Below are 22,892 nucleotides of genomic sequence, written 5' to 3' on the forward strand. Positions count from 1 at the left end.
ATATAACAAGATTGTGTCCACACCCTGGTCCACAATCAGGTGCATAGTGGCCTGTGGAAAACAGGGTCGCAGCTTTTTGAGTATCTGCAAATATGGGGATACCCTGGCTGAGTTTTGTATGGAGGTATGGGAGACAGATTATCAGGTGGGACCCAACTAGAAGATTGTGAGTACTATATTCTGATTGCGGAGACAAAAGGTTTGCATCTCCTTTTTGGGGATAGGGGGCACTCCCAGTGATGCTCAGGGGTTACTCCTGGCTATGCGCTCAGTAAATTGCTCCTGGCTCGGGGGACTATATGGGACTCTGGGGATCTAACCCAGGTCCTTTCTGGATAGCTGTGTGCAAGGCAAACACTCTACTGCTGTGCTATCACTCCAGCCTCCAGATTTGCATCTCCTTAACTGTCCTAGGAACAGTCAAAAGAAGCAGAGTCAATGGAGAAAGGTAGTTGAGGAATTCAAGGAGTTTCGGCTGATAGACGGATTTGAAAAGAGAAAGGGAATACACTAGAATCCATTAGAAGTGGATTGATATGTGACAGGGACAGAAGGACATCTCAGAGTGTCAGAGATGGCTGTGATCCCACAGCCAAGCGGGACACAGAGCCCTGCAGTCTTTCTCAGCACCAGCTCAACTCTTTCTGTCCTAAGTGCTGTATGTTTGTTGTCTCTCCAGGCTGCCTTCTGACACTCTGATTCCTTCCACAGATCATGGCTCCTTGGCCCGAGCTGGAAAATGCCCAGACAAACCCCAACACACACATCGAAGGGACCGGGGGTCCATGGAACCCTGTGTCTGAGAAAGGCAAAGAGTCCAAGAAAAGTAAGTGTCTCACACGCCTCTTCAAAACTCCAAGGCAGGACCCCTCGGAGCCAGGTGGCCCTCACAGCCCATGTTGCTCTTTGCACAGATGACAGCGGAGCCACCAAGATGGAGCTGCTTCCATCCTACTCCACCGTGGCGCTCATAGAGGATCCCCCAGAGACGGACCCATGGGACCTGCCTGCACTGCAGGACACAGGGCCCAAATGGTCAGGTGAGCCTGGGGCCAAGGGCTATGTTACCTCTTCTCAGGATAGGGGCTCTGTATCCCCCTAAGATCCCAAGCCCCGCATGGGAGCCCCAGGTCAGGCTGAAGCCCAGAGTGCAGGTGACAAGGGATATCTTTGGTTCTTTCTTGTTTCCCAGAAGTAGTGCCCACTCTGTACTGTCCCTTAGTTCCTGCAGTGCTGCCCTCCCTGGATCCTGTCAGTGTCACAGACATAGACCTGAACCATGAGAAGGGTAGAGCGGGCAGAGATGGGAACAGTGAACCTGTCCTATGAGGCTTTGGAATGAGGGTGTCTGCATTCAGGATCCAGGAGGGGCTGGGCACAGTGGGGACTCTGGGGAGCAGAGACTCAGCAGCTAAAGGTGCAGTCCCCAGGATCTGGAGGGCCTGATTGTGTCCAGGGGAGGGTGGGTGAGACTTTGAGGAAAAACTCTGGGCCAGGCCGGTGCTGGGAGCAGTTCCCTCTGGGCCCACCCTCAGTACCTGCCAGAGCTGAATTCCTCTGAGTGAAGGATGGGGGACTGCTTGTACCCCAACAATGGAATCCTCTCTCCAAAGACAGCTCCCTCACAGGCTCTGCAGCAGAAGCCATCCCCTCTTCCCCAACAGGGATGCCAGCTGACCACGGACATCCAACACCCCTTCCCCTAGTAAACAGAAGTGGGGAGGGGTGGGAAGCTCTTTGCCAAACCAGTCAGTGTGTCAGACCCTGAAATGTCCCCTCTTCCTCCTTCCTCCAGAGCGCGATGCCAGAGGCAAGCTTCTCTGTGTCTTCCAAGGGATCGGGAAGTTCATTTTGCTCCTGGGATTTCTCTACTTGTTCGTGTGCTCCTTGGATGTCCTCAGCAGCGCCTTCCAGCTGGTGGGAGGTAGGAGGGAAGGGGCACAAAGCTGGGTGAGTGGGGGTCCCCGGGTAGACTTCAGACAATCACAATTCAGCAAGCCCTACCAGTGGCAGTTTCCTGGGGGTGCTTTAGGACTGGAACTTTCCCCCAAGTAATTGGTGAAGTCTGTACCCCATTTTTAAGGAAGAGAAAACTAACTCTGTTAAAAAAAATGCTGTGACAGATCCAAGACCTTCCTAAGCTCTCAGCCCTTATATTGTACACTTAGCCCCGATCATTTCTTTCATGTAGGAAGCACTTTGGCCTAAAGATTTTGTTGAGATATTCCTGCTGTTTTCTGTTCTTCTGCCTGAGGGTTTTAGGGACAACATTGTTCTCTTGGGCCAGCACCCCCATGAAAAGCCAAATAAGGCCTTTGCTACCTAAGGTCACCACTTCTCAGGATGGGGGGAGAAACATCCTTGACTGTTGATTAAATGCCCTGAGATATTGAGAGTAGCAGAGGTGACCTAGACAAGAAGTCACTATGTGCCTTGGCCCCAGTGCTTGCCTCAGGGGCCACCAGAGATGGTTCAGGGTATAAACATTGCACAGGTAGTAAACATTCCTTCCTAAAACCTGCCCTTCCTTGGGGTCAGAATCACAAAGAGATCACTGTCTGGGCCCAGAGATGGGGTCGGGACTAGAGCTGTACTATGCACGTGGGAGGCCCACGTTTGACCCCCTGCATCTCATGACCCCTTCACCCCCAAGCATGGCTGGGATTGATTCCCAACTTTAAAAGCAAAAACAAAAAGAGTAATCGATGTCCAGCTTATACAGCAGATAGCCTGCTGATTGTCAAAACTAAATGACAAAGAAAAAATATGGGATCTGTACCTTCCTGGTATCTTGAAGCTTCCTTGTCACCTGGGCAGGGAGGGAAAGGTCCATGTGAGACCATGTGAGACGGACTTTCTGGTTCTCACTTCTTCTGGTCCCGTGGATGTCAGGAAGCTTCGTGTTGGATTTTCCCCACTCTCAGCCATGGGCCAGCTTCTACTGATGGACCCCATTTCCTGGACCACACACCAGGGAACACATTGATGTTCAAAGAGGCCAGTTCTCAAATGACTGGGCTGGACCTGGTGGGTGGTGGGGAAGGCAGAGGAAGAATGAGACATTCCACTTCTGTAGGGTCAATCTTCTATTTTGGGAGACAGGCAAAAGGTCCTTAGGAACCTGGGGGTGCCCATGAGGCCCTTTGCATGATCAGGAAAGACTGAAGGAGGCTTATTGATGGAGGGGTGAATGGATGAGAGGAGGTAGGGTGAATAAATAAGAGAAATTTAGGGTTGGGGAACAAGGTTAGAGTTGGAGACATGGCATGGAGTGGGGTTAGGGGAGGAGCAGAGGGAAGATGCTTCTTTCCCTTGTCCCCTATATGATGATATTCTGCTTTCCTTAGCTGAGCTATCTGTCTTCACCCCACCTCTGGGGGCTCTGTATTTATTTTTTAGGAAAGGTCGCTGGAGAGTTCTTCAAAAAGGACTCAATTATGAGCAACCCAGTGGCAGGACTGGTGACTGGGGTACTGGTGACCGTCCTAGTGCAGAGTTCCAGCACCTCTTCGTCCATCATTGTCAGCATGGTGGCCTCATCCTGTAAGTCCAGGTTCCCATCAGCCCAGACATGTGCTGATTCAGCTGGGCAGCCTCCAATTTATACTGAATTCAGGTCCACCTAGGGGTAGTGGTAGATTTGGGTCCAACAACTGCAATAAAGTAAACAACCCAGGCATGCAAAGTCCCATTCAGGACATTTGTGTATAGGTGCATGTGAATATAAATATTTTGACATTATTTTTTTTCAATATCATTATGTCTAAGACTGTTTTTATGTTGTAATTTCAGAATGCTTCATTGCTGGAATAATATCTTTATTGCTCAGAGAATGCTCACCTGAAGCATGTTTATTTGAAGGCTTTAGATAAGCTTGCAAATAAACATCCTTTGGCTAATTCAGGGCCTAATAAAAAGCACAATATTTGTGAAGGATCATGAAGCAAAGTTCAGTAAAATGAATGATGCCTGTATGTCTAGGACAATCATCACTGTCTGTCTTTCTGTCTTGTATGATTAGGGTGTTTCTATCGTGAAGCACTGAGACAACCCTGGTTCCATTTCTATGTCTTCATCTGAAATAGACCATGTTGCCTATGGCTTCATACAGAGTTCTTTAGACAGCCATTTTTACACAGTAGTCATTGGTCACTACTATAGAGATATATTGAGGAGCCGGAGCAATAGTATAGTGTGCCTTGCACATAGCCCACCCAGGTCTGACCCCCAGCTGCCAGGACTGATCCCTGAGCACAGAGTCAGTAGTAAAACTCTGAGCACAGAGTCCCAAAACGAGAGAGAGAGAGAGAGAGAGAGAGAGAGAGAGAGAGAGAGAGAGAGAGAGAGAGAGAGAGAGAGAGAGAGAGAGAGAGAGAGAATAGCCCAAAAACAAACCAATAAAAGGTTCAGAGGACCTCATGGAGCCCAAGGAGTCCCTGAAATTCCCTGGGAAAGTGGGAATGTGGGGTCCCTCTACAGCCTAGGGGTCCTCAAACTTTTTAAACAGGGGGCCAGTTCACTGTTCCTCAGACCATTGGAGGGTCTGACTATAGTAAAAACAAAACTTATGAACGAATTCTTTTTTTTTTTTTTTTTTGGGCCACACCCGGTGACGCTCAGGGGTTACTCCTGGCTATGCGCTCAGAAGTCGCTCCTGGCTTGGGGGACCATATGGGACACCGGGGGATCGAACCATGGTCCGTCCTAGGCTAGCGCAGGCAAGGCAGGCACCTTACCTTTAGCGCCACCGCCCGGCCCCATGAACGAATTCTTATGCACACTGCATATATCTTAGTTTGCAATGAAGAAACAAAATAGATACAAATACAATATGTGGCCCGCGGGCCATAGTTTGTACACAGTTCTTGAGGAACAGCCCTCATGCTCATCAGTCTAGTGAGGTGAGTTTTTGGAGGTGAACAAGTGCTGGGGGCGGGGAACCATCTCAAATGGAGCCACTTCCCCTTCCATTTAGGACTAACCCTATTCTTTCCCCTCCACCCCAGTGTTGTCCGTGCGTTTCGCCATCCCCATCATCATGGGAGCCAACATTGGCACCTCCATCACCAACACCATCGTGGCGCTCATGCAGGCTGGGGACCGCAATGAGTTCAGAAGGTAGGAGGCTCAGCCCGACTGGGTCAGTCCCTGCTCCCTGGGTTGCTTTTGCTTTGTTTTGTTGTCTTTATTTTTGGATCACAGTTAGCAATGCTCAGGGCATCCTCCGGTCTTTATGCTCAGGAATTGCTCCTGTAGGGGCTCAGGTTTCCAGCTCGAAATGCCTGGGATTGAACCTAGGGCAGCCATGTGCAAAGGAAATGCCCTATACCCACTGTACTATCACTCTAGCTCTCCCCACGCCCACCCCTACCTCAAGCTGGCCCAACACAGGCTTATTCCCTCCATTCCTCACTGACATGCTCACAACAGGTTAAATAGCTTCTTCATAGCCCTAATATCTGAGAATTGTATAGGTTGAACATGGACCTAAATAACCTTTTACTTTTAAAACAATGGGATGAGTCTGGAGCCATAATATAGTTGGTAGGGCATTTGCCTTGCATGTAACCAACCGAGATTTTATCCCTGTTGTTCCCAAATGATCCTCTGCGGTGCTTAGGAATGATAGATTAACCAGGTTGAGCAATCACTGGATTGGAGTTTTCTTTTTTCTTTTTTTTTTTTTAAACTTGATTGATTGGTTTTGAGGCCACACTCAGCGGCGCTCAGAAACCACCCCCTGGCAGGCTGACAGATCATATGGAATACTGGGAATATGGAATATTCCGGGTCCCTCCCAGGTCTGCCATATGCAAGGCAAATGCCCTACCGCTGTGCTATCTCTACTGCCCGGTTGGAGTTTTCTTATCCCAGTTCTACAGGTACACAGATTTTTGTTTCTAGATAATCTCTGAAATATGAGCAAAGGATCCATGGATGTGCCTATTGGAACTTATTCAGTCCCTATTGTAATATTATTCCTTTTTTAAATAAATCATATTTTTGGGCTGTACTCAGAGTGTTCAGGGCTTACACCTATCTCTGTGCTCAGGGATCACTTCTGGTGGGACTCAGGGAAATCAAACCTGAGTCAGCCACATGCAAGACAAGCACCTTAACTCCAGTTCAGTCATCCAGCTCCTCTGTTGGAATAATGGTCTCTGTTAGATAATATGATTAGTAACATCCTGGGATCTCTGTACCTTTCTTTAAAGGTGGTTTAGATGATATTCTTGACATATTCTTGGAATGATAATTATGCTATCAAAAGCCTGAAAAGCTTTTAACATTTTGCTGCACTACAAAGAAATATTGATTTCACTCTAGATGGGCACTGTATAAAAATGTCTTCAAGACTCTTCTCCAGGAAAAATAAAATGATAGTAGCTGAAAGGTTCTACTTACAATATGTTTTCACTAGAATTGATTTAAGACTCCTCCCATCCTTTCATGTATTTATAAACTTCTCTTGACTCATGTTCCATTTGAGTTTGGATATTTTTTTGATTTGTGTTTTTTTGTTTGTTTGTTTTGGTTTGGTTTGGTTTTGGTTTTTGGGTTACACCCAGCAGTGCTCAGAGGTTACTCATGGCTCTACACTCAGAAATCGCTCCTGGCAGGCTCAGGGGACCATATGGGATGCTGGGATTTGAACCACCAACCTTCTGCATGCAAGGCAAACGCCTTACCTTCATGCTATCTCTCCGGCCCCTGATTTGTGGTTTTTAAAAAGAAATTTTTTTTTGCATTGAGGAAAAATACAGTTTCTTAATCTAAACAGACAATGGGAGGAAGTAATTCAGAGGTTTTTATGAACATTCCAGAAAACACAAGCTTTGGTTTATATTAGTTTTCCCCTACCCAACAGGATGTTATTAAGTTATTTCATCCAAATTTGAAGAATTCATAGAAGAAATAATTTTAGAATAATTTAGTGCTGGAGAGTAGTACAGGAATTAAGGCACTTGTCGTGCATGTGATGAATGCTGACTCCATTTCTGACACTCCTCTAAGCACTAGTAGAGAGACCCAAATCCATCCCTCACCTCAATAGAAGAAGAAAGAAAGAAGAAGAAAGAATTTACTATGTCTACATTTATGGACATAGATCACACTCCTCATCCTTTCAAAGGCAGACTGCCTTTTGTGTTTGATTCAGATTCAGTTCTTCTTAACAGTGGTCACTCAACTGATTTTTGATCTATAATTCTCCAGTGCCCAAATAGATGAAACAGGTGCTCCAAGTTGGGAAAATAGAAAATATCCACCTTAGTAATGGGTAACTGGGTTCTGACAGTTCCCATGCCACCAGCTGTAATTCCTCAAATCTGTTGCCCCTTCATACTGGCTGGTCTAACATGGAGCCAACTCACTCACACTCATTGGGGCAGTCAATTTGATCTAGAAATTGATTAGCATTCATATTATATAGAGGTGAACCCTAGCAGTTGATACAATAGTGTCCTGTTTAGCCTGGGCTCTTTCACTTGCTCTTTAACTAATGAGTCTGTTGACTTGGGGTGGGGTTCCCCTTCTCTAGGGCTTTTGCAGGGGCTACTGTCCATGACTTCTTCAACTGGCTCTCTGTGTTCGTGCTGCTGCCCCTGGAGGCAGCCACCCACTACCTGGAGCTCCTCACCAACCTCGTGGTGGAGTCCTTCCACTTCAAGAATGGGGAAGATGCCCCAGCACTTCTGAAGGTCATCACAGACCCCTTCACAAAGCTCATTATCCAGGTAACAAGGCTTCCTTTAGAGGGCCAAGGAGAGTCCCCAAAATTCCATACACAGCTCAATGGGGGAGGAAATAAGGGGAAAATACCAGTATCTGTTATGCTTTCATCTACCTCCAAGAAAACTGAATGAGGACATAGAAAGGTACAACCAATTAATAACAAGTCTAGTTGATATAACGGGACTCCTGAGCAATGCCAGGAGCCTCTCCTGTGTACAGCTGGGTGTATCCCCCAACCAAAATTAAGCAACATATAAAAGACTAACTGAGAGCCAAGATAGTATAGTGAAAAGTGTTTGCCCTTTTTTTGGAAAGATGGAGAGCAGACCCAGTATGCTCAAGGATCATGCCTAACTTTGCATTTAGGAATTACTTTTGGCTATACTGGGGAACCATATGGAGTGCCAGGGATCAAATATGGGTTAGCTTCATGCAAGGTGAATGCTCATCCCCCTACCAACTGTTCTATCGCTTTAGCCCCAAGGTGCTTGCCATGCATCTGACTTACCTAGGTTGATCTTTCTCTCTATATGGTTTCCTATCACTCCTATCAGGAGTGAGCCCTGAGTACAGATAGCTACAAGTAATTCCTGAACACAACTAGGTGGGATAACTTTCAATTAAAAATTAAGAAACAAAAAAAAAAACACTTTAATGTCTCCTGATAGACTAATTGACCTCTTTTCTTTCCTCAGCTTTAATACATGGGACATCTTTATTGAAATCGGGGTAGAGGCTCATGGCTATAGGGGTTAATTTGAGTTCCTAAGATCTAAAGATTCTTCATTAGAAACTCAGGGCCACTTTGTTGCTACTCTTGTGTGTATGTGTGTCTGTGTGTGTTCCTACTCTTGGCCTCATTCCCTGTGATCACTGAGGATTATCTGCCTCTATGCCAAGAGGAAGATGACCACCTCACCCTTTGGTCATTGTAATCAGTGTGAGCTAGCCTTATGGACTTGGAATAAAAAGGCCAACTTGGACCTCTCCTTTTATACTGAACCAGGCAGTTTCCATTGGTGCATCAACCCTTGCATACCTGATTCTCCCAATTTGTGTTTTGTCTGGATAATTTTTCATTAATTTTTCAAGCATTTACTAGTGTTAGAATTCCCAACCCTGGTTGGAATCTCATTGCTACCCTGCAGGAGATCCCAGTTATGAACCTCTCTCTCAGGATTCCTTAACCCCCTCTGTGCCTTCCACAGTAGCTGACTTTCATCTATTTCCTTCTACAGCTGGATAAAAAAGTTATCAACCAAATTGCAATGAATGATGAATCAGCCAAAAACAAGAGCCTGGTCAAGATTTGGTGCAAAATTTTCACCAATATGGTAAGCTCTCAGAATAGAGCTAGGCATGTTTACGCTTGTTTCTCTATTTCAAAGCAAGCATTTCATTCCAAGTGGTCAATTCAAAGCAAATGACAAGAATATCTGAGACTTATGAACAATCAGTCCCCAAAGACAAGTTCTTGAATGCTGTGGAGAAACTAATTCAGCACAGAGAGTGATCTCCTTTGATCAAGGGTACCTTATTCACAACTTATCATTCTCAGAATTATTACTTATTTTCTCTGTTTGGCCACCTCTGTCTCAGATCATGCAGTGAGCCACAGAAATAACACCTCATGTTTACAGAGGCTGCATCCATGTTTGTTGTGTCACCTATCCTTCAGTTTTATTGTGCCCACAAAAAGTACCTGTGCCCATATGCATATTTTCTGTTTGTTTGTTTTATCCTCCAGACTGAAATGAATGTCACCGTGCCTTCTCCTGAGAACTGCACCTCTCCTGCCCTCTGTTGGACTGATGGTTCTGAAACATGGACCATCAAGAATGTGACTTATCAGGAGAACATTGAGAAATGTGAGTAGAACAAATGTGTGCAGAACATTAGCCACTGGGAAATCTCTCTGGGGTTCTGATGGCTGTTGCTGATATGTGAGAAATCCTATAAATGAGAAAAGGACAAACAATGAATCACTGAGGGCTGGAGTGATAGTACAGTAGGTAGGGCATTTGCCTTACATGTGGTTGACCCAGATTTGATTTCTGTCATTCCGTATGGTTCCAGGAGTAATTCCTGAGTTAAGAACCAGAAATGGGGGCTGGGCAGTGGCGCTAGAGGTAAGGTGCCTGCCTTGCCTGTGCTAGCCTTGGATGGACCGCGGTTCGATTCCCCCGGCATCCCATATGGTCCCCCAAGCCAGGAGCAACTTCTGAGCGCATAGCCAGGAGTAACCCCTGAGCATCACCGGGTGTGGCCCAAAAACCAAAAAAAAAAAAAAAAAAAAAGAACCAGAAATGACTTCTGAGCATTGCCAAATGTGGCTCAAAAGGTAAAACATAAAATAAAGAGTCACTGAGCACAGACCTAATGCTGCTACTTGAAATAGAGCTGTCACAACAGTGTACACTGGGACTAGATCACAAATGATTTATCTCAATGGAAAGTCAGAACTAATATCTGAAACCCAAGTCCTTTTGCAGCCCATTCCCAACTCAGAGTCAACAACAAATTGGATCGTGCCTCTACATAGGCCTCAGTGTCCTTTTGCATGGACTCTAAAGATAGGTCAGCAGACATGAAGGAGATGAAGGGCTACAAAGAGCAGACATGTCACCCACCCTCCACTCAGAAATACTGGGCAGCAAACCCAGGGTAGGGCTCTGGAATATGGACTGGACTCATTCAAAACTCTGATCCTCTGAATGGTGTCTCTGGAAACTATCTGATACCAGACATTCCCATATCTTCTAATGATTTTATACCTAGATTATGTGTCTGCTTTCCCTCTTTTTCATCCCTTCACCTCTATAGTCTAGAGTATTCATTATACTTCCATGCTCCTGGTATGATTTACCACTTACCAGCAAGAAAACTCATCACCATATGCTAGTAACAGAGATCCAGAAATATAATCACATTCTGATAGTCTTCATTGGAACTCATAGGGAGCTTGAAAGGCAAGGAATTTTACAGTGGGCAGTATTCTCCTGAAAGTCTTTGATATTATTATCTTCAGTGCCATGAGCAAAGCATAGCTCAGGGTTTTGTTGTGAGAGCACTGGGCTGGAGGCCTTCCCCTGACTAGCATGTGATTCCAGAGAATGTCACTTCACATTTCCAACCTCTGGGGCTCCCCCTGCAGAACAGCCTTGGGTCTTTTTTATTTAGCTACAAGGGAGACTGGGAAGTACAGCCTGTCTTCTGGGTTTCCATGTGTTCAGTTCATAACCAAGATTTTATTACTAGGATGCATAAGAGGTGAGGAAATACATAAATATGTGGCCGGGGTGACATTCTTGTTCCCTAACAAGGGCTTTCATGGCGTCTTTAGGTCACCACATCTTTGTTAATTTCAACCTCCCGGATCTGGCTGTTGGTATCATATTGCTGATCGTCTCCCTGCTGGTTCTCTGTGGCTGCCTCATCATGATCGTCAAGATCCTGGGCTCTGTGCTAAGGGGGCAGGTGGCTATTGTCATCAAGAAGACCCTCAACACAGGTATGTGTAGTGCCCCCCACAATCCTGTGTCTACTCCTGTAGACCTCTTTAGACACCAGACTGGGTTAATTCTTAGAACTCCTTTCACAATGACTTGCCAAGGGGGTGGAGATCATCTGCAAATGTGACCAGGTCCTACAAAGGCAACAATTGCAGCTCTTCTTGTGAAAGGCTATGATGGTCTCATCTTTGTTTTCCAGATTTGCCTTTTCCCTTTGGCTGGGTGACTGGCTACCTGGCCATCCTTGTGGGGGCAGGTATGACCTTTATTGTGCAAAGCAGCTCAGTGTTCACATCAGCTTTGACCCCGCTAATTGGTAAGTATCTTCCTGAAGTCTCCCTCTGGGGGCCATTGTCATCTCCATTATGTCTTTTGGCAGATGTCCTAGAATGTTGATTCTTTCCTCCTTGCCTAGGTCTTGGGGTGATATCCATTGAGCGGGCATATCCGCTTACTCTTGGATCCAACATTGGCACCACCACCACTGCCATTCTAGCTGCCCTGGCCAGTCCAGGCAACACTTTGAAGCATTCACTCCAGGTCAGAGAACGATGCATGGGGTGGGGGGTGGATCTGTGATGGGGTGATTTCACTCCCATCATTAGGTGATTTTTAGTGAGAGACAAGCTTTTCTCCTTTATACTCTTGGTTCTCATGTAGGAGAATAGCCAGAGGAGGCAGAGATTGCCCAACATCTACTCCTCAAATATATAGATTCCCATTCAGCTACAGGGTTTATTTTATTTTTATTGTTTTGGATTTGGGGACACATGTGCAGCAGTCAGGAGTTTCTTCTGGCTCTGCACTCAGAAATTACTCCTGAAGGTGCTCAAGTCATCATATGGGATGTGAGGGATTAAATGCAAATTGGCCATGTGCAAGGCAAGCAACCTATTTATCTCTCATCATCATCAGGATTTAAATGCTGGCAGTGTAGCACCTCACAGTGGTATAGTTTCAGGAATTATAAAAGCTAGTTCTTGGGGCTGGAGAGGTGAGGTGGCGCTAGAGGTAAGGTGTCTGCCTTGCAAGCGCTAGCCAAGGAAGGACCGCGGTTTGATCCCCCGGCATCCCATATGTTCCCCCCAAGCCAGAGGCAATTTCTGAGTGCTTAGCCAGGAGTAAACTAGCTTTTTGAGGCACTCACATCATCAACTAGGTGTTTGTTAGTTGTTTTGTTTATTTATTTGGCTTTAGAGCCACACCTGATGGTGCTCAGGGTTTATTCCTTGTTCTGTGCAGAGAGATAACTCCTAGTAGGAAGCAGGGACCATTTTGGTGATGGGAATTGATTCAATTGCTCTACCTGCTGTACTTTCTCTCCAGTACTTAACTAGATATTCTTGGGCACTTATATGCTGGTTCACCAATAAGTGGTCCCACATGCTATGTGAAATTAAAGAGATGACTTTATTTTTTATTTGGATTTGGGGCCACACCTAGTGGTATTCAGGGATTCCTCCTGCTCTGCACTCAGAAATCATTCCTGGAAGGCTCAGGGGACCATATGGGATGCTGGGGATCAAACCTGAATTGGCCACATACAAGAAAAATGCCCTTCCTGTTGTGGTATCACTGGTTCCTAGGTATCTTTACTTTTGAGCACCAATTCCCGCAGCAGATTTATGGGGCCTGAAACCCTTAACCTCTACAGATTATTATGAAGATCTAAGAAGGATTTCCTAGAACATGATTGTTGAGAGAAAAGCACCATGTGTGCAAAAGATAGAAATATAAGTCACCCGGGTCATTTGAAATCTTTTAGTAATTGATATGTTAAAACATGGAAAATAAACCCCTCAGTTATCATTATCTCCAACATAAAAATGGTGAGAAATTTTATACCTACCAGTATTTTTTTAAGCAAGTCTTTGAAATCCAGTGTTTTATACTTAGAGCACTTCTCAGTAAGGGATAGACCTGTTTGGGACTTCAGTTAATACAAAGGATCGAGTTGTTTGCCCAGGGTGGGCTTGATCTCAGTATGATGTCACATAGTGGGTGCATAGGAGAGTGGTGAAGGTCATGACCTCCAGAGTGAAGCTAAATCCTACCTGTATATATGACTTCAGCAAAAGGCTTGACCTGCTCCCTTGATTTCTTCTTAGCTCAGCACTCAGTATAATTATGTCTACTGCCTCACCAGTTATTTTCTGGTGATTAAAAAAACCTACCTAAAATGAGGAATGCTTGCTTACACATAATAACACAGTCAGGGCTGATATTATGACAATCTGTAACTGAAAGTTTACAGGAAAGGTTGGAATTTTTTTTTCAACTCTCCTGATGCACCATGTTCTCAATAAAAACATGTGCCCTTGTCTTCCAAACTCTGTCCATATTCTAGAAGGGCCTAGAGAGCAAGCCATCCAGCAACAGGTCAGCCTTTTCTCTGCCCACTAGATCCATGGGATGCAGCAATACTAGGACATGGATTGCTGGGGCACATTAGTCAAATTCATTTGTGCGAGCTTGTCCTAAGAGCTTCAGGCCCTGGAAAGTGGACAATGATATAGCTGGAGTTGCCCTTAGCAGTAGATTGGGTTGTCTGGGCTGAATTAAGCTGAAAGGAGGACATTGAATTCTGCTATAAGTACTTGTAGGTGCCCCCTTCTCCCCAATGTCCCCAGTCACTTATCCCCCTCTGTGTTGTGTTGCAGATTTCCCTGTGCCACTTTTTCTTCAACATCTCGGGCATCTTGCTGTGGTATCCCATCCCGTTCACCCGCCTGCCCATCCGCCTGGCCAAGGGACTGGGCAACATCTCCGCCAAGTACCGCTGGTTTGCTGTCTTCTACCTCATCTTCTTCTTCTTCCTGACCCCACTGGCCGTGTTCGGTCTCTCCCTGGCAGGCTGGCCAGTGCTAGTGGGGGTGGGGGTGCCCATCATCCTCGTGATTGTGCTGGTGGTGGTCCTCAAAGTGCTGCAGTCCCGTTGTCCAGGAGCCCTGCCAAGCGGACTGCGGAATTTTAACTGCCTGCCTCAGTGGATGCGCTCACTGAAGCCTTGGGACAAGGTGGTGACCAGCCTCTCCACCTGCTGCCAGAGGCGCTGCTGCTGCTGCTGCCGAATCTACTGCCGACTCTGCTGTACCATATGTGGCTGTACCAAGTGCTGTCCATGCTGCAAGTGCTGCAACATCTTGGAGGAGGAGCCTGATGTCCCTATCAAGGCCCCCGAGGCCGTTGATAAATTCGCTATGGGTCTTGAGACCCCAAGTTGGTCTTCTCACTCCCAAGTAGATGCACTGAGTACAAAGACAGTCTCCAGCAGCACAGCCTTGTAGAGAAAAACCCAGAAGTGGGGGAAGGGACCCCTGATCCCAGAGGTCTATGATCCACCTGGTCCTGCTACAAATCCCATGACACATCAATCTGTGTTCCCATTGAGAAAGGGAGCAGAATTTAGTCCTGTTCCTCACCTACTTTGCCCAGTGTTACCTGCTGATAGGGCACTTCAGCCTCATTCCCTGCTCCTTGGATCCCCCTCTTCCAGAAAGGCACAGAACAGCCAGACACAATGAAACCTGGCTGGAGATATGATCAAACTGTGTCCTCTCAATTCCCATACACACATGCACACAGCTGAAGTAGGTCCTCATCTGCATCTCTTCTAGAAAAATCACCCTGGGATGGACGTGTTTTTATACATGGTTCCCAAAAGTGCATTTGGGTCTCTGTGTGTGTCTAAATATATGTGCACATGTTGTTGCTATGATGGAGCTCTGACTTTTCCTTCTCCAAAGGCTAAAAACATCTTTTAGGCATTCTTGTTTTGGACCTGCTCAGTTCAGGAGAGCTGAGATGTAGATAAGACCAAAGTGTGGGTCTGGGCCATTTCCTGTGCTCTCCGCATTCCTGCAGGGTTTCCTCACCTGGACAGGTATGCCTATTTTTAGAACTTTACCTGTGCCTTTGTCCCAGTTCTTAGGATGAGAGCCATCACCGAGCTCCAGTGAGAGTCAGGGACTTCTCTGACACTCATGGATCATGCCATGATCCTTAGAAGAGCGTGATCCTGTCTCAGAGCTGGGGCATAGAGCAACAGTGCTAGGGGATTGAGATGTTTCAACTGCTAAAGGGACTACGGGTTCTTGATTTTTCTGATTTAAAAATTAAGTCAACAGTTACAGCCCAAATTTAGTGTTCTCTTGGCCAGATTAAAATAATCCTATTGAGTCTTTAGGAATAAGATGTGCCAGTTTTCTCATCTAAGTTTTCCCTTAACTGCTGCCACTGAAATCCTAGCAAGTACCTTCGATGGAACACTTTCTATTTCTTCCTCTCTTCACTCTCTTTGCAGAGTATTGGTCATCTTAGCTTAATTCAGTTTATCTATCAATCCTTCCATCCACTGATCCATATACTAACCTACTCATCCACCCATTCATTGCTCCATGTACTTATCTACACACTCACCCACCCATTAATCCACATATCCATCCACCCACTCATCCACCCTCCCACCCATTTATCCATCTACCCATTTTTCTATTCATCCATCCCCCCTTCTAACCATCTTTCCATCCATCCATCCATCCATCCATCCATCCATCCATCCATCCATCCATCCCTCCATCTACCTTCCTAACCACCTTCCCATCCATCCACCCTCCCACCTACCTTCCCACTCACCTATCCATTCATCCATTTGTCCGTCCACCCATTCATCCATTTGTCCACCCATCCATCCATCCATCCGTCCGTCCGTCCATCCATCCACACTTCCAAGCCTAAACATCTTTATTCTCTCAAGATAGGAAACTGTCCTTTCCTATTTTCACATATATGTGAACATTGATATCCTTCCTTCTCTTCATGTCGACTAAAACTTCTTTCTTTCCAACTAAGATTTTTATTGAGAAAATAGAAATCAGGGAATGTCTGGAAGCCACAGAACCAAGGTTTTCAAGTAAAAATGGGGCCCTGGCATGCCTGTGGAATCCGAAGCTATGTTCCTTCTTAATCCAAATTCTTTCTCCAAGCCTTTTAGAGTCCCCCTATTATATATCCACATTCTCCTTACTCTCTTGCTCTTTACCCTCTAAAGTCCCACTTCTCCTCCATGAGTGAGGGAGTTTCAATTGTTTCAGGGAAGGGTGTTAGTGCACCTACTCTTCAAGACCCAGTGCTTCCCCCAACCCTAGATTGCCCATAATCTTTACAGATTGGGGATACCAAACTGAGCCTTCCTCTGCCTATACCCCATGTAGATTCCAATGCCCCCAAAGAGCCATTTGTACTCTATATTTATAGTCACGCACCTGTACAGCAGTTTAATAAGTTATATACTATATAATAGTGTGGTTGTGTTTTATAGTGCTCTCATTTGGAAATGAGATCGGGTACTACACTGAAATGTAAAGAAAAACAATCCCTCCTTTATATGTTTTGTCTTTAAACCTGCCTTTGTATCCACATTCAGGCCACACACATCAGCAGCCATGCCCAGGTCACATTCTCTGTACATATATGTTAAACTTGGGTGAAGCTGCAGCTCTCTCTTCACTGATGATTTTTGAAAATCGGATCCATGTACCTGTGTTGATTCTATTTTTTTACTGGTTGTGGGAAGGGAGAAATAAAAATGACAATCAAACCCAGAAAGAGTGTTCTGCTTTTAACTACAGAAAAATAGGGCATCCTAGATAGAATTCCTAAAATGTGTGAGGTCTTTTAGCTTCAGTTATCCTCCTCCTCATCATTCCCCTCAAGGACAGCTACATCATTTGTAAGACTCCTTGTTCCAGAAACAGTGTGTATGTGTACATGAGCATGTGTGTTTGTTGTGGGGGTTAAAAGGGAATTTCAGTCACAGGGTCTCAAAATATGAAACTTTCCTTTAGTTCATGCTTTTTCTTATCTTTAAAAAATTGTTCTTTAGAGCGACACATAAATGCTTGAATTTAAATTATGAGCATGGATTTTTATCATTCAACTTTCTATTGTAGAATTCCAGCTTCAAATGCAAACATAAGAGCTTCTAGTAATACGTCAATTGCTAAAAATGTGCAACTTATGTTGAAACAGTGAGAGCACTGTTTTTCTTTTATTTCTTAATCTGTGTGCATTTTACCAACACGTTCTACTGATGGAAAGGAAGATGTGAAGGGAAAGGGATGTGTGGACTGCCCTTTCCTTCCAAAGGAAAATGACATCAAGAAGAATCCTGAGGAATCAGAGTGATAGCATAGTGGTAGAGCATTTGCCTTGCACATGGCCAAACCTGGATGGACTCCAGTTTAATTTCCAGCATCCCATATGGTCCCCTGAGCCTGCCAGGAGCAATTTCTGAGTGCAGAGCCAGGAGTAGCCCTTGAGTGCCTCTGAGCGTGACCCCTCCCCCCAAAAACAAAAATAAATAAATAAACAAAAAGAAGGAACCTGACACATTTGAGAAAGGATACAATAGATTTTCTGTTTTGTTTCTTCTTCCTTTTGTTTTCTTTTCATTGCGTTCAAAAAAAAGTTTTGGATTGAATGAAAAGTATGACAACTTAGATTGTCAGTTATCTCTGCTTACTCAGTTTTAGATCTAACACAGCTTATGCTTGACTTTGAGTCTTGCTGTTCTCTTGGGGTCTACTGGTCTACTTCAGAAGCTTTGCTAATGCAATTGCGGCAAAAAGAAACAACAGGGGGCTAGAATGATAGCACAGCAGGAAGGGCATTTGCCTTCATACAGTTAACCCAGGCTCAATTCCTGGCATCCCATATCGTATCCCAAGCTGGCCAGGAGTGATTTATAAGCACAAAACCAGGAGTAACCTTTGAGCATCATTGGATATGACCCCAAGACAAAACAAAGAAAAACAACAACAAAAAGAAATATTTGCCATGTATCATGCTCTCTACTTTCTCTGTGCTCTAGTTCAGTGCTTCCTCTGCTTTCATTGAACTTCCCTTCAAAAGCACAAACTGCGAGGTAAAATAAATAAGAATTGTAGGGCTCTGAAAGTAGAAAAGCCAAAGATGAAGTCATTTTGTTTCATTTAATTTTATTTAAAGAACCATAATTCACAAAGTTATTGATAGTTGAGTTTTAGGCATATCATATTTTAATACCAATTCCACCAGTAGTGGCAGCTCCCTCAAACAGTGCTCCCATACTCTTTTATCACCAACCCCTCCCCCAATCTGCCACCTTGACAAGTGGTACATGACAAAATTTGGTACTGCAGGTTAGGTCTCATGTTTTATTGTTGTTGAGTTTGTGCTTTATAGTCATAGCTACATCCTTTCCCTCACCACCAATATGACTGAAATCCCACACCATTCCCCCATTACTTCCCTTTCTCATCTTCTTCCTTCTTGCCTTGATTTCTTTCCTTCTTTCGCCTTCTCTTCCCTAAACTCTGATATCAAGGGTTATTTGGACATACCCATTTATTACATTTCCTTATCAAGTTATTCTATCTAGATGAAGTCATTTTTTTTTTTTTGGTTTTTGGGCCACACCCGTTTGATGCTCAGGGGTTACTCCTGGTTATGCACTCAGAAATCGCCCCTGGCTTGGGGGACCATATGGGACACCGGGGGATCAAACCACGGTCCTACGCTAGCGCTTGCAAGGCAGACACCTTACCTCTAGCGCCACCTTCCCGGCCCCAGATGAAGTCATTTTAAGAGTGAAACCAGGGGGTCGGAGAGATAGTTTGGCTTGTATGCAGAAGGACGGTGGTTCGAATCCCAGCATCCCATATGGCCCTGAGCCTGCCAGGAGCGATTTCTTTTTTTTTTTTTTTTGGTTTTTGGTTTTTGGGCCACACCCAGTAACACTCAGGGACTACTCCTGGCTATGCGCTCAGAGGTTGCTCCTGGCTTGGGGGACCATATGGGACACCGGGGATTGAACCGAGGTCCGTCCAAGGCCAGCTCAGGCAAGGCAGGCACCTTACCTCTAGCGTCACTGCCCGGTCCCAAGGAGCGATTTCTGAGCAGAGAGCCAGGAGTAATCCCTGAGTGCTGCCAGGTGTGAGCAGCACACTTAGAAAACCCTAAAGACTCTACCAAAAAGCTTCTAGAAACAATAGACTCATATAGCAAGGTGGCAGGCTACAAAATTAACACACAAAAATCAATGGCCTTTCTATACACCAATACTAATAAGGAAGAAATGGACATTAAGAAAACAACCCCATTCACAATAGTGCCACACAAACTCAAATATCAACTTGACTAAAAATGTGAAGGACCTATACAAAGAAAACTTTAAAACTCTGCTCCAAGAAATAAGAGAGGACACACGGAAATGGAAGCACATACCGTGCTCATGGATTGGCAGGATTAACATCATTAAAATGGCAATACTCCCCAAAGCACTGTACAAATTTAATGTGATCCCCCTAACGATACCCATGACATTCTTCAAAGAAGTGGATCAGGTACTTTTGAAATTTATTTGGAACAATAAACACCCTCGAATAGCTAAAGCAATCATTGGGAAAAAGAATATGGGAGGAATTACTTTCCCCAACTTTAAACTTTACTACAAAGCAATAGTTATCAAAACAGCATGGTATTGGAATAAGGACAGGCCCTCAGATAAGTGGAATAAGCTTGAATACTCAGAGAATGTTCCCCAGACATACAATCACCTAATTTTTGATAAAGGAGCAAAAAATCCTAAATGGAACAAAGAAAGCCTCTTTAACAAGTGGTGTTGGCACAACTGGTTAGCCACTTGCAAAAAATTCAACTTAGACCCCCAGCTAACATCATGTATGAAGGTAAAATCCAAATGGATTAAAGGCCTCGATATCAGACCCGAAACCATAAGATATATAGAACAACATGTAGGTAAAACACTCCAGGACATTGAGACTAAAGGCATCTTCAAGGAAGAAACTGCACTCTCCAAGCAAGTGAAAGCAGAGATTAACAGATGGGAATATATTAAGCTGAGAAGCTTCTGCACCTCAAAGGAAATAGTGCCCAAGATACAAGAGCCACCCACTGAGTGGGAGAAACTATTCACCCAATACCCATCAGATAAGGGGCTAATCTCCAAAATATACAAGGCACTGACAGAACTTTACAAGAAAAAAAACATCTAATCCCATCAAAAAATGGGGAGAAGAAATGAACAGACACTTTGACAAAGAAGAAATACAAATGGCCAAAAGACACATGAAAAAATGCTCCACATCACTAATCATCAGGGAGATGCAAATCAAAACAATGATGAGATCCCACCTCACACCACAGAGAATGGCACACATCACAAAGAATGAGAATAAACAGTGTTGGCGGGGATGTGGAGAGAAAGGAACTCTTATCCACTGCTGGTGGGAATGCCGTCTAGTTCAACCTTTATGGAAAGCGATATGGAGATTCCTCCAAAAACTGGAAATCGAGCTCCCATACGATCCAGCTATACCACTCCTAGGAATATACCCTAGGAACACAAAAATACAATACAAAAAACACCTTCCTTACACCTATATTCATTGCAGCACTATTTACCATAGCAAGACTCTGGAAACAACCAAGATGCCCTTCAACAGACGAATGGCTAAAGAAACTGTGGTACATATACACAATGGAATATTATGCAGCTGTCAGGAGAGATGAAGTCATGAAATTTTCCTATACATGGATGTACACGGAATCTATTATGCTGAGTGAAATAAGCCAGAGAGAGAGAGAAAAACGCAGAATGGTCTCACTCATCTATGGGTTTTAAGAAAAATGAAAGACATTCTTGCAATAATAATTTTCGACACAAAAGAGAAAGAGCTGGAAGTTCCAGCTCATCTCAGGAAGCTCACCACAAAGAGTGATGAGTTTAGTTAGAGAAATAACTACATTTTGAACTGTCCTAATAATGAGAATGTATGAGGGAAATGGAGAGCCTGTTTAGAGTACAGGCGGGGGTCGGGTGGGGAGGAGGAAGACTTGGGACATTGGTGATGGGAATGTTGCACTGGTGATGGTGGTGTTCTTTACATGACTGAAACCCAAACACAATCATGTATGTAATAAAGTTGTCTAAATAAAAAAAAATAAATAAAAAGAAAAGAAAAAGAAAAAAAGAGTGACATCATACCCTTAAACTGATCCTGCCCATCTCCTGTGAGAGGTGGCCCTGACCTGTCAGTTTAGGGCTTGTTGATAGATGGAATAAAGTCTTCCTTTGGCTTTATTTCAATTAAATGTCCTTTGACTCCAGACTCTAACATCAACCACTCTTTTGAGTCAAATAAGTTACAGAATAGCTTAGTTAACTGAAGGAAAATATGTGGTATAAGGATAGTGTGTGGAGGATCTTGAGTTCTCTGCTAATGGTGACAATGCAGTAACTTTGTACATCAAAACCATTTAACATTATTGTTGAAATGTCATAGTACGTAAAATTGGAAGGAAGGAAGGAAGCAAGGAAGGAAGGAAGGAAGGAAGGAAGGAAGGAAGGAAGGAAGGAAGGAAGGAAGGAAGGAAGGAAGGAAGGAAGGGAGGGAGGGAGGGAGGAAAAAAGGGAGGGAGAGAAGGAGGGAAGAAGGGAGGGAAGGAAGGAACAATGGAAGGAAGGAACAAAGGAATGGAGGGAGGAATAGGAGAAAGAAAAAATAGGATTGAAAATTAAAATATAATAAAATGAACTATACTTGATCCTATTTCTTTCGTACAATGACTACCCCTATTTAGGGCATCTAAAACTTGTGTGTAGAGTTAGGTCAGCATTGTGGAGGGGTGCTAAATTTGGACTTGGGATTCCATGGAAAGATGGGGTTCATTCCTGACTTTGCCATTACTAGAAAATCAGCTAATCTGTAAAGTCAATTTCCTCACCTGACCTATGGGACAATAACACTTGGCTTTCTATGATTTTTAAAATGAGGCCATGCCCCTGAGCACTGCCTGGTTTGGCCAAAAATAAATAAGTAAATAAATAGTGAAATGAGGTCATGTATCTTAGTCAAGGCTGGTTTATTTTCCTTCTTGAAATTTATTTATGCCTTAAAATATAAGATACTAACATATAAAATCATTTGCAAAATAGGCTTTCCAAGGTAAAAAAAAAAAAAGTAATTGAGGCTAAAGCAAGAACACAGTGGGAAGGGCATTTGCCTTGCACACAACTGACTCAAGTTCAATCTCTAGCATTCCATATGGTCCCCTGAGCAAAGAGCCAGGAGTAACTTCTGAGCACTACCAGGGTATGGCAGTGATTAAAAAAACATTTTGTGGGGCCGGCGTGGTGACGCTAGAGGTAAGGTGTCTGCCTTACCAGCGCTAGCCTAGGATGGACTGCGGTTCGATCCCCCAGCGTCCCATATGGTCCCCCAAACCAGGAGCAACTTCTGAGCACATAGCCAGGAGTAACCCCTGAGCATCACTAGGTATGGCCCAAATACAAAACAAAACAAAAAAAATAAGTCAGTGTTTTATTTTTAAATTAAAAAAATATAGTTGCTGGTTTGAGGTTTTTTTTGTTTGTTTGTTTGGGTTTTTGACTATTTTTTGTTGTCATTCTGTCATGTTTTTGTTAGTTTGTTTTTGTTTTTTGTTTGCTTTTCATAGTTGCTGGTTTTGGTATTTTGTTCTTTTTTGTTTCTTTTTATATTTTTATTGCTATTGTTTTGTTGGTTTTTTTTGTCTTATTTTGTTACCTTTTTTCTTTTTTCCTTTCTTCTTCTAAATTGATAT

The 22,892-nt window shown here is 44.2% G+C and overlaps 1 protein-coding gene across 1 annotated transcript; it reads left to right on the forward strand.

Moving 5' to 3' along the window:
* The first annotated feature begins 714 nt into the window (after positions 1-714).
* SLC34A2 (solute carrier family 34 member 2) lies at positions 715-14,533 on the forward strand. Its single transcript, XM_049790233.1, has 12 exons — positions 715-826; positions 915-1,040; positions 1,796-1,924; positions 3,400-3,543; positions 5,007-5,118; positions 7,541-7,736; positions 8,973-9,068; positions 9,482-9,602; positions 11,078-11,245; positions 11,446-11,562; positions 11,662-11,786; positions 13,907-14,533. The coding sequence occupies exons 1-12, from the start codon at positions 715-717 to the stop codon at positions 14,531-14,533; spliced, it is 2,073 nt and encodes a 690-aa protein (XP_049646190.1).
* Positions 14,534-22,892: the final 8,359 nt, after the last annotated feature.

This window comes from Suncus etruscus, chromosome 16 (genome assembly GCF_024139225.1).
Source record: "Suncus etruscus isolate mSunEtr1 chromosome 16, mSunEtr1.pri.cur, whole genome shotgun sequence".
In the NCBI taxonomy this organism is placed as follows: domain Eukaryota; kingdom Metazoa; phylum Chordata; class Mammalia; order Eulipotyphla; family Soricidae; genus Suncus; species Suncus etruscus.